Below are 13,062 nucleotides of genomic sequence, written 5' to 3'. Positions count from 1 at the left end.
AGTTCTTGTGCTCATAAGAAATATTGCATGATTATAGTCCATCTTTTAATCTGGATCTTTGGCAAACTAAGAAGACCCGAATCAGCAGATCAGGCTCCATACAATGGTCATATGTAACACAACATCTTTGGAACTTATTGTCCATATCCATTAGAGACTGCAGTTGCCAATATTTAAAAACAAATATATGCTTAAAAACTATTTTTTCATTAGTGCTTTTAATATTAATATAAAAGTATATAATTTAAGTTCACTAAGTCAGTTTGTTGTGGTTTCCATTTTATTTCCTCTGTTGTGTATGTTATGTGTGCTATTGTACAGATATGAGTGTTTTTGAAGGAGCTGATAAAACTGCATAATAATAACAATGATGGCAGGATATGGCTAGTTAATTCCTGGTATACATTGAGCTTACTGCACTTTCTCTTTACAGAAAACCCTGAGCGTGCAGCCTTGTACTTCGTGTCTGGAGTGTGTCTCGGTCTCATCCTCACGCTGTGTGCACTCGTGGTGCAGATATCCTGCCGGACGGACTGTAAAACTACCGTTCCCCAGAAGCGCCAGAAGAAAGTGGAGAGTGACAGTGACAGCAGTGACAGTGACAGTGACTGGGACACCACCTCCGACCTGTCTGCTCGGCGGCATCGCCGCTTCGAGAGGACTTTAAATATGAACGTCTTCACCTCTGCAGAGGAGCTGGAGCGAGCCCAGAGGCTGGAGGAGAGAGAACGGATAATCAGGGAGATCTGGATGAATGGGCAGCCAGATATCCCAGGCACACGCAGCCTGAACCGCTATTACTAGTGATGGGAGGAGCCCCGTGTGTGAAAATGACCTGTTAGATTGTGCTTGGAAATAATAACAATTTGCCAGACCTTGAGGGCATTAAAATGGAGGAGGTCTTCTGCTTTGTGCAGTGAGAATAAGCTATTCATTTAGCATATAAATGTGACTGAAAACAGGACTTTTGGAAACGTAGCACTGTTTCTACAAAGCTTTATATCCATATGAACTAAGGGTGACAGAAGCACTGACCATTTTTTTTTTGTTAATAAAGTGTATGTATATAGTATTTCTACCATAATCACTGGACACAATATGGATTGAAGTCAACAACAAAACGGAAATGGTGTGTTCTTGGACCATGTGGGCAAATATGGAGTTAGATTTCTCTAAGAATGAAAGCAGGAACTCTTGGCTTATAATGGTTTGAAACCATTCTGGTAACATAATGTAAAGTGGAAATTTAATGGAGATGGGATACAAAAGACTTATGAATCCTCACTTTCTAATAGAAATTGGACTACAAAATTGTGGAATATTTATCAAAGGAACAACTGCATTTCTGATGGTGAAAGTTTGAACCAAAAATGTTTTGAATTCATCTCAACCCTTGTGAAATTGTTTATTTTAATATTTAACTTTTGGAGGTTTTTGTGCTATGAAATATTTTTTTAAAATGCAAAGCTTTGACTGGCACCTCAGGGATGAAATCCTAGTATTTGTATAATTTGTATTTTTCCTAAGAATATTATCACATTTCTTGAGATGTCTCAGCATTTTGTAAACAGTTACAAACCTCAAAGAGGTTGACTAATTATGTTGTTTTTGAGAAACTGCACAATGTTGTGCCTTAACCTACTAGTTAGACTGTAGATTAATGAAGTAATGTTTTAGAAATAGTGATACTCTTCTAAGGTTTTCCTAATTATGATGTGAGGGGAGCATGCATAGATAATGAAAGCAAAGCAGTACTTTATTTAAAAATAGCTCTGAAAAACAAGAAACAACGTTTTGTATTTCAGATGGTTTGGTCCCAGGGTTCACTAATTGTCTAATGGGCCAAAAAACACAACAGTAACTCCACATTCTCATACCGGTCAATCTGGTAGTCAACCTCCTTTGGAGCTCAAGATTGTAGCCCAGCTGTGGTCAGTTAAGCACAGGACTGCAGTTATCCCTGCTGTATAAGGGATATCGTACCATCGGTGTGAGGAAAATAATCCAAAACGCCACAAACGCAAAACAAACACCTGAACTCCTCTTTGGCTGGACAGCTAAGCTGAAAAGCAGCTCAATAGAAACACTTCAAACTCAGAACCCAGGAGTACCAGAGCTATCACAGGCCTATTGTCTCATGGTCAGTCAAGGGAAGATCTCCCTCCTGCGCAGGGATCCTAGCTAAGAATCGGCTCTTGTCCTTGGATAGCAGATATTGACTGACATCTGTAAGACTTGGCTTCTTGTTTCTTAAAATGTCACCAGACCAATTGTTTTCTTCCAGTTGGTCAAGTGAGTAAAGACAAAAAATAAAGCTAACGGGGAAATCAAGAAAGGTTATTAATGCAACATGTTCTTGGAGCTATTGCCAGTCTTTAAGGCCAATAAGGAAAGGCTTGTATCATTTTAAGTAACATTTGTTATGAAATTGTATTTACTTAAACACCTGATGTGGATGCCCAATATTTTGCTGGGTGCTGTTGTTATGTGTATCCAGCAAAAATAGTAGTGTTGTTATCCATATTTGACTAAGTTGTTCACCATTTCATCTAGTTTCAACAAATATTCAGCTAGGGTGTGCAATATTCGTGAAAGTCAATTTTAGGTTTCATTTTCTCTCATGCTTAAGTGTATTTGGTTTAGATATTTTTTCTGTAATGTTTCGGATTGTCGCTCTAGCCCACCATCAGCTCATTCGATGGAAAATCCATCCATCTGACCCCAAACTGGAGCAACAATTTGGAAACTTCTAGAAGAACAGCTCTTCAAGCCAGCATAGAACACAAGAAGAAACAGAAAGATAATCAGGCAGATTTCTTTCAATAACTATGGGCTTTTTTAATCATTGAAGCAATCCTCTGTGTTTGTTGTTATAGTATATGATGCATGTTGACATGAAATAATAAGTTTCCTTCTGTTATGGTACAACTTTTCATACAATTTTTAACAGCAATTTATTATAAATGTGTCTGCTTTGCTTTCGTTTTATCTAAATATTTAATGACTCTAGGAAAGTGTACAAAGAATATTGTAGTACTGTAGTACTATAATGGCTTTAATTCACCTTTCTGGATGTTATATCACAATTAGTTACATAATATTGACCCATGGTAGTCACATGCTTATGCTGTGTTTTATAACATTTGACTACAAAGGTTAGATAAAGTATAAAATGTCACTTGTACAACACTATCAAGGTTACACATAATTGATTTGAAAAAATGCTTGTATTTAAATGGAGTGGAATGTATGATATACCAAAGACTGGGTTAATCAGACCAAAAATGAGACCTGTGTTTGAAATAAATGTTTTTATTAAAAGGAATGTTCTACTTCAATAATTGAAAATTCCAAAGCACTAGACGGTTATTTGCTGTGTTTCATTGTATGTTTTTTTTTATTTCGATGTACCTCGAGGTGTGGTGATACCGTATATTGAGGGCAATGCAAAAGGCAATAATTTATTAACCCAGAACACTTCAGACAACCAAAATACTCTCCCTTCTGATCTCCCTCAAGAGTATGAATATACCAAGGATGAGAGTGGATTCAAACTAACATGAGAAAACAAGAAAGGTAACAAAATAGAGGAGGCCATTTGGCCCATCTAGCCCTTTGGTAGTTAGTAGTAAGTTCATCTAAGGATCTCATCTGGCTTTTACTGAAAGAAATCAGGGTATTGTCTTCAACAACATGGCAGGGTATCTTGTTCCATACTTCCAGAACCATGTGGGTAAAGAAGGGCCTCTTGTTCTTAGTTTTAAATGCAGTTCCACGTAGTTTCTGATTATGATGTCTTGTTTGTATTTCACTGTTCAAAGTCAACAGTCCGATTTTATCAGTGCCTTGAATATTTGGATTATAGGATTTTGAATATTTGTTATCATGTCTTTTCATAGTCTTCTCTTTGCATGACTAAAAAGGTTCAATTTTTTTTAGACTGACAGTGAAGGACATTTCCCTTAAGCCCCAAGAGTAATCTAGTTACTCTTCTCTGAACAGATTGCAGATCAGTAATATTTTTTTCTATAACGAGGCAATCAGAAGTGCATACATTTACATATTTACAAGGGATTCAAAGTGTATTATAAAATTTTAACAGAATATACCTTGATTAAAATTCTATGCTTTTAACTATATATTCTAACATTTTGTTCGCCTTTTTTAAATTGATTCCCCACATTGCCTAAAAGATATAAATTGTGTCTACATAAACACCTAAGCCTCTTTCATAAGAAGACTCATCTAGCACATTGTTTCTTATTTTGAAATTATCATTTGTTTTTTTATGTTTTCACTTGTGTAACTAAATGTCAAACTCAATATGTTTGCCTTATTCATATCTCAAACTTTCTTCATCTGATGCTTGTACAGTGTTTACAAATCCCACTAATCTGCTATCATTGGCAATCTTGTCTGGTGTATTAACTATTCCATAGTCTATTGTAGATAACTGACAAACAGTAAATTAAGCAGATCAATAGTTATAGTACAGATGCTTGTGGTACTCCAGTAATTACAGTACATCACCACAATTTGAGTATTCACCCTTTTTCTGGACCTACAGTACATTCTCTACATTCATGTTAACTATTTTTTAGGATAATATTGCCATATTTATGATCCTGTAGTTTATTTTTTTATAATCATTTCATTGACCTTACATGGAATTGAAGTCTGATTTTTGGTCTAAAATTTTGTGGTTCACTTTATCACTCATTTGGTACGACTGTACATTAGCAATTCTCCGGTCCATGGGATCTACCCCTTTCTTGAGCAACAGTTGGAGGAGTTGCATCAATGGCTTCTGAAGAACATTTCACATTTTCATCTGTATAATTTGTAAGATACCAGTGGGCCTTGGGGATTTACTAATCTTGATTGCTTCTAGTATTCAAAACACTTCTCCCTCTTCTATGCTAATTCTGTCCTGTACCGAAATCTGTTATTCCACTGATTGATCTAGGTATGTTGTTGATTTCTTCCTTAGTGAATGTCTGAGTGAAATACTTGCTTAGAAAATCAGACATTTCCTTGATTTTCCTTGTCTAGATTTTCACCATTTTTGTCTATCCTTGGTTTTTTTTGTTGTAGTACTAAAATACATTGATTATTTTAGGTGCCATTCTAATATTATTTTCAAATTCTTTCTTGGCCTTTCAAATATCATTTTTTACCCATACATTCTTTATACTGTTCTTTTTTCTTTAACTCGATCCTGTTGCTTTTTAAAATAATTTTCTAAAGCTCTCTCTTTTTCCTTATATTTTTTCTAGTTGGTTTGTTGAAACATTTGGGATACTGGTATTTAGTTTTTCATTTATAATTATAATAATTGCTTACACTTATATAGCACTTTTTCTGGACACTCCACTCAAAGCGCTTTACATGTAATGGGGACTCTCCTCCACCACCACCAATGTGCAGCCCCACCTGGATGATGCGATGGAATGTGCGCCACCTGGATGATGCGACCATAGTGCGCCAGAACGCTCACCACACATCAGATATCAGTGGGGAGGAGAGCAGAGTAATGAAACCAATTCATAGATGGGGATTATTTGGAGGCCTTGATTGGTAAGGGCCAATGGGAAATTTGGGCAGGATGCCGGGGTACACCCCTGGGATTTTTAATGACCAGGGGGTCATTTATTCGCTTTTGAAATTACTTTGTGCTGTATTTCAAATAGAATCTCTTTAAAGTGTTGGCATCCACTTTCTACTGATTTATCTATCCTCTCCCATTCTAATTCTCTTAAATCCCTGTTTCTTTCCTTCAAAGTCTCTTGACTGCTTATTCTCACAGCAGTTTCTGCTGCTGATATTCATAAAGGCCTTTCCCAGTCTGTTTGGGAAGTTAATGTCCCCCATTAAACTACTTGTTCTTTCACATTTCATAATGCACTTATAATCACAACTTGCATTTGGTCATCTTTAGCATACCCTAAATCTATACTTTTGGAATGCTTCTAATTAGTCGTACCCAAATAGATTCAGAGATTCTTGATTCTTCTGGCTTGCTTCCTTAAACTGAAAACTCTTTTTGGTTAGCAGTATAGCGTTAAACTTCCCCCGCCTCGTCTTTCCTGTCTCTCTGGAACATAGTTTATGTTACATTCCTCTCCATCAGTTTATCCAGGATTCTGTGATTCTACTGACATCACAATTTCCTGCTAATGTGGTAGCGTCTATAGCATCTCATTTGTTTCTGTCCCAGCCCCATTAAAGAATGTACACTCCAGACTAAACTGTTTTAAAAAGTGGCAAGGGTGCTTGAACCTTGTGCAGTTCACTTGTGTAGTAAAAGCAAACACTGAATGCATCTAAATACACTCCCACTTTTCCCGGTGTAAAGCTGTGGGTGTTGTGCATCATAAACAGATAGTTTCATTACTGTTCAGGTAATTAAACTCCCACGGCACATCTCTGCCTTTTGTAGATTTTAATTAATAGGTAGTTAATAACTGACACATTCTTCTTGGTTTACCTCTCTCATCTCTAAACCTGTTTTTTAAAATGAATTTTGTGATGAAATACTGTTTTGTTTTTCGCTTTATTCATTACATAAAGAACGGAATCATTAACACATGCACTATTGTCCTATTGTTAATGTCATGTATTATTTGTTGTGATGGTCTTTGAATGTTTTACAGTATGTGTGGCTCCACATTTGTCTTCTGTTATTTCTGTTTATCTTCACTGTGGCCCTCTATTTTGAAAAAGGTTATACCCTAAGTGACCCCTACATGAAAACCTGCCTGCCTGTCAGAGTGAAACTGGGCCGAGTTTAGAGTATCTAAACATGGCCCTTGTGAGCTGATCAGTCACTATGGTGGAGAACTACTGTACTTGTCGGAAGGAAGTAGCTTTGTCTGTGAGCTGTTCCTAATCTGGTGCAGTAGAGTCTTGCTTTGTAGAGACTTTTTCATGGAATATGTTTATTTTTATGACCTCTTGAGTAAAAATGGGGCATGTAAATATGTTAATTGTGATATACAGATACTGTATGTACAATCCCATTCTCAAATATTACCAAGAATCAATTTTGAATAGAATCAGCTATGATATATTTTAAAAATAAATGGCATAAAATCCTGTTAGCTTCCATCAGGGCTTCATAAAAAAAAAAATTCACTCGCAGCATTATTTAATTTCTGCATGATGCGTAGAGTGATATCTAAGCATCCAATGATGAAAAGAATGACAGGAAGTGAGAGAACACGGAAAGTGAGCATCAAGGCATTATGTGCACACAAAAAGACCAATCTTAGCAACAATGTGATAGACCATTCAAATACAGTATTACTGACATTGGTTTATATTACTGAGAAATGGGGTGAAGATGAATATATACTGTACATATGCAGTTATGTGCTGGTTATGAGGGTCTGAAAATATGCACAGTGCCTTGTGAAAGTATTCGCCCCCTTCCAATGATATCTCATTGTGTTTAATTATAAATGATGTACAATATAAAAATCTGAAGTGACCTTTTTGCCAGCAGCCATATCACCCTGCAACTCACAACTGGCAACCCACTGAAGCTAAGCAGGTGTGAGCCTGGTCAGTACCTGGATGGGAGACCTCCTGGGAAAAACTAAGGTTGCTGCTGGAAGAGGTATTAGTGGGGCCAGCATGGGGCGCTCACCCTGTGGTCCATGTGGGTCCTAATGCCCCAGTATAGTGATGGGGACACTATACTGTAAACAGGTGCCGTCCTTCGGATGAGATGTAAAACCGACGTCCTGACTCTCTGTTTTCTCGAAAAGAGTAGGGGTGTAACCCTGGCGTCCTGGCCAAATTTTCCATTGGCCCTTACCAATCATGGCCTCCTAATAATCCCCATCTATGAATTGGCTTCATTACTCTCTGCTCTCCTCCCCACTAATAGCTGATGTGTGGTGAGCGTTCTGGTGCACTATGGCTGCCGTCGCATCATCCAGGTGGATGCTGCACATTGGTGGTGGTGGAGGGGAGACCCCATTACCTGTAAAGTGCTTTGAGTGGAGTGTCCAGAAAAGCGCTTTATAAGTGTAAGCAATTACTATTATTAATTATAGGTGAATGAAATTAAATGTCAGCAAAACTGCAAAGAAAATCCAAAACTGAAATATGTTTGTACTGTACACCCCCTTTGTTATGGCAAACCTCAATTAGTTCAGGTGCACAAAAATACTTTGACACTTTGACAGCTCACTTTGACAACTCACACAATTGGTTGTACTGTATATGTATAGAATTGTATTTATTTTCCCTTAATCGTGGAAGGCACCCAGTGTAAAATGCAAGCCTCATCTCAGTACAGAAAGTGAGAAACTTCCCAACAAGGGGAAATACGGATTTCAGCAGTTCTGGAGGGATTTGGAGAGGAAGAACCAGAAAAGCTCAGGGTGGAGACTGGATGTCTGCTTCTGGAGGTTCAAGACTGGGGTTAGCATGGCTCTGTGCTGATGACAAACTGTATACTTTGGTTGTGAGGAAAGGAGGGCTTTCGTTATTTAACAAGTTGAGGGTGGGTGAACAGATATAAAGCCATGTTGTACGTGCAGATGTGTCTTTGCCAATTTACACAGTGAGCTCCAATCATCATCAAATGTTGTTACCAAACCTTTGGAAACAGGTGGTGAACAATATCCCGTATTTCTGCACATCAGGCTAACATTCTACGTGATCTGACATTGGTTTATATTACTGAGAAATGGGGTGAAGATGAGGTCTAGTTCTTCCCCAAAGGCCCTATTGTGAGAATCCATGTCCTTCATGCTTCCCTCGGTCAGTCCTGGTTCAGGGTCAGGTTGCTTACAGGATTTCCCTTAGATCAGGTGGTCCAAAACATAACTGCTTCTTCTTCTTTCTAGGCAGTACCTCCTTCCTGGTCCAGGGTCCTGCCTCTCCTTCTCCAGTTACACTTCCCTCTGTCAGTGTTGCTTTGGAGTATATTGTTCTTGTTTTTTCTTGCAACATCACCAAATCCCTTCCCATGCTGTGAGGTGGGTACACCCCGTGACTAATTCCATATAAGTATTCTTCACTTAATATCCTTCTCACTCAAAATGCCACTGTGTTGCCCTAGCATCATACTTATTTTCATGATGCGTTGTCGCCCCCTTCTGGTTCCTTTTGGGAACAGCATGGAGTTAGTATGCCACATAAGCATACACAAATCATATTACTCCGTTTACTGTATGTATATTTTAAAATGTACACAGATGTTTTACATTAATTTATTTCAATTAGCAAATTTCAGTTTGATCTTATGTAATCTATTGCTTATGTCATGTAACAACCATTTTCTTGTGAGATGAGAATGTGATCGGTATGCTATGGATAAACAGACCGGCACCCCTTAATGATTGAACTGGTATTGATACAGAATCAAGGGCATTAGAAACCAGTGAATAAACACATTAATAAGTGAATAAGTCCAGGTTCTATAAGAGGAATGGGACAGAATCCCAACTGCTAACATCTGAAATATGGTGCATGTCTCACAGACTTACAGCTTGTATTGTTTCCAGCAGTAGAAACACACACTACTTGCTTGTGACATTCACAGTAGACTCCCTGTCAATCAGCTCTGTTGATGACAAATCTTAATGAGCATAACACTTTTACCACTCTCATGTCTGTCCATTAAAATGTTAGTGTACTTGCTATTAAAAAGATTGTCAGGAGATTCATTGACAGTACTTATGATATTTCTACATGATACTCCTTTTGATGCCATGTAGATAACGAACTTCAGTTTGCATCCTGGTGATATACAATATGTTATCATGCAAACAGTTTCTTGTGATACAAAACATAATTCCCAGAAAGACAAATCAATGTATTTTTTCAAGTAGTTAGCTGCATCAGTATCCATACGCTTCATGCACTTCAGGACTTGAACAAGGCTCCACAGCCGAAACGTTGTGTTTATTTTCTTCTCTTTTGTGGATGGAATAAACTTTTACTTGTTCATTTGCATTTTATTTTTCACCTTTTTTTTCAGATTTTCTGCTGTTTTAGTTTCTGAAATGGGACCAAGAAATTGAATGCACTTTCCCAAGCCCCCAAGATAAGATTTATTTTAGATCAATAGGCTACAAACCATCCAATAAGCAATATGAACTGAACATGTTCCCTTTTCTTGCCAACTCTTTGCTGAAAATAGATCAATGGCCTTATGATTCGTCTGCCTCTAGCAATGGAAACAAACACATACACGTATACTGTATTTTTTTTTACTGCAGGCAATAGAAAAAAACATTGTTTAATCATTTTCTTATTTGTCAGAATTATGTTTTTTTCACTTCCCAACTCAGAGCTGCAAAATTTTCAACTGCACATGGAGGAGAATGAGGACGTGTACTGTCCGGTATTTATCTTTTAACAAGAGACAAGTAATGCAGCCTCATACAGGAGATTCGAATGGAAGAAGTGCAACCCTCACGCAGCACACCACAAGCCTGCGAGTGCCCAGGAACTTTCAGGGGTCACTGAGCCACCAGGAGCTAAGAGAGTCCTAGATAAACAATCCCAACCCTTTCCTCAACAGCACTGAGCCAGCTGTGCACAGCTGTTTAGGGAATCCTGGTTACAGTCAGTAACTAAGTCTTAACTGATGTGAAGTGCTGTCTCAACAATAAAAGAAGTGGGCATTGACCCCCAGCCTCCTCAGTCAACTTCAGACTAAAAATAGTTATGGAGAAAATGAACATCTATAACATATTGAGAATGGACAGTGAAACACTGACCAGAGGGCACAAGTGGAAACATAGAAGTGCATTTAAAACTGAGAACAGGTGATGCTTTTTTGTACCCTAGGGCTGTGGGAGTTTGGAACACACTACCCAGCCATGTTGTTGAAGCCGATACCCTGGCATCTTAACAAACAGTTGAATGAGATCCCTGGAGCAGTTATCCACTAACTACCAGACAGGCTAAATGGAACAAATTGCCAACTTCTGTCTGCAATGTTTCTTATGTTCTTAAGGTGTATTGCTCATATTAAAATTTTTGATGCCACAAATGTTTTTGCTACTGAACTAAATATATCCATCTAGCAAACTGAACTTATGCTGCTAGTTTTCCACATCATTTGTGAAAATCTGATTTTCAACACATGGCTATCAATAATGTGCAAACAGCATTTTGTGCATAAATTAAATGTCTGGATGTAATTTTAGACCCTAAATGTAACTTTTGCGCTGCATGAGCAACACAGAGTTCTTGATATTTGTTTGCCTTTTTTTCCCTTTACATTACTCACACCTGATAAATTATACCAGTAGCTACACTCTGCGTCTATTTTATTGTTTATACTCTACAAGACTATGAACTGTGTGTAACATGGTCTTCTCAGTTTTGTCTTCTGCTGTTAGGTACTGAAAAATGACACAAGGAGTTCTAAGTCTCCTTCTGTTTCCCATTCTCACCTTGAAACCTATTCTAAATTGTTAAACATTGTCTATTACATAGTGTAGTTTGTCTGATTCTTAAAATTTCATGTTTTTCTATTTGTTTTATGGTGCTGAACAGCAATAAGTCATTTATTTCACAATTTTTAAACATTATAGCTTATTGTGGTTATGGATTTTTAAACTTTGCTCAATGTGGGATGATGTACAGTATCATTGGATATTCTGACTAAATATATATACCCATCAATTTTCTAACCACTTATTCCAGTCCAGGGTCATGGGGGAGTCAGTGTACACCCTGAATGGGACGCCACTTAATATACTGTGTATCACTGTGATTTTACTTTAATTAATAATGATAATAACTTATATTTATATAATAATTTTAATCTTAAACAATATGTGTAAACAGCCACATCATAGACCAGATCCAGTAAAGACATCTAAAATTGCTTCACCAAATAAATTAAGGGTGAATATTAGACAGAGTGGACAGAGTTCAGGCAGGACAATGAAGTGTCTAGACTCTAAAGGGGAGAGTGCCATCTACTGATACACCAGCACTGCTTACAATATCAGCCTGTTTTTTCTTAGAGGTCTCTCTCCCATTACTGACCAGTCCCAGCCCTTCTTAGCTTCTGAGGCCAGACTCGAAGGTGGTCGATATTTTAGATTTACTTAATATATACTTCTACTTAAATAGGTTTAAAAATAAAATACATCATCTTCTAACTGCTTTATCCACCACAGGGTGGTCGCAGGGGAGGTGTAACCTATCCTGAAAAGCAATGAGCAGAAGGTGAGATACACACAGGAAGGGAAGCCAGTCCATCAGATACAGTACACACACTCACACGCAGAGCCAATTTTCCCAGAAGCCTAGTTTGTCTTTAGACGGTGGAAGGGAACCGGAACACTTGGAAGAAACTCCCGGAAACATGGAGGAGCATACAAACTCGGTGCAGATAGCACCCAAGTTATTGAACCTCGGGCTCCAACACTGTGAGGCTGCACTGTTAACCACTGCAACACCATCCCGTCCAAAGTAAAAAAAAATACTTTTAAATATTTTAACCACATTTCTATTGTGCAGGCTTTTGTAAAGTACTTGTTACCATTTTGCAGCTTGATTAACTTTGATTTATTCACGAACTTAGACTGACAAATACATTATAAAGTACTTTAAGTCACATTATTTTGACAGTCTTATACAGTAAGTGTATGGCATATGTTTCTGAATACTTTATGAACTGAATATTCTTAAATAGTTTGTCCCTTGCTTCTCTAAGAAACAACAGAAAATAAAATGTAAAAACAATAAGGACGTCCCTACACGGCGAAAGCTAAACAACATGATCGACAGGCTTAGTGACTCAATTCTGGACTTCAATTACAGATGACAAGTCAACAATATCCTGTTTATATAATAAAAGATAATAAAGTTGCTGTGTTATGTGGATAAGGAAGACAACATCTTATTCTTTAGGGTGACTTATTGCCTTTGGTCTCGCTTTTCAAATAGTTTATTATTCTGTACTCAGATTGTGGTATTTCTGTTGGTATTTTGATGTTTTTAATTAATACACTATTTAATGGCTGATGCAACTTTTTTAAAACGGATGTTTCGACTGTGTAATACATGTTGGCTGTGTTACTG

General features: G+C 37.5%; 1 protein-coding gene across 6 annotated transcripts in view; it reads left to right on the top strand.

Moving 5' to 3' along the window:
- eva1aa (eva-1 homolog A, regulator of programmed cell death a) overlaps positions 1-3,325 on the top strand; it is an 81,853-nt gene extending 78,528 nt beyond the window's left edge. For 5 of the 6 annotated variants that reach the window (XM_088626268.1, XM_088626270.1, XM_088626269.1 and 2 more), the window contains one exon: positions 434-3,325. In XM_088626268.1, coding sequence (XP_088482394.1) covers positions 434-804 — 371 coding nt within the window. In that variant the 3' untranslated portion in view covers positions 805-3,325. The remainder of the gene's footprint in view (positions 1-433) is intronic. The other variant, XR_015935462.1, reaches the window with a different exon arrangement.
- Positions 3,326-13,062: the final 9,737 nt, after the last annotated feature.

The sequence above is a fragment of the Lepisosteus platostomus genome, chromosome 3 (genome assembly GCF_059453375.1).
Source record: "Lepisosteus platostomus isolate fLepPlt1 chromosome 3, fLepPlt1.hap1, whole genome shotgun sequence".
In the NCBI taxonomy this organism is placed as follows: domain Eukaryota; kingdom Metazoa; phylum Chordata; class Actinopteri; order Semionotiformes; family Lepisosteidae; genus Lepisosteus; species Lepisosteus platostomus.
Note: the sequence above shows the minus strand (reverse complement) of the source record. Positions and strands in the feature narration are given on the sequence as shown.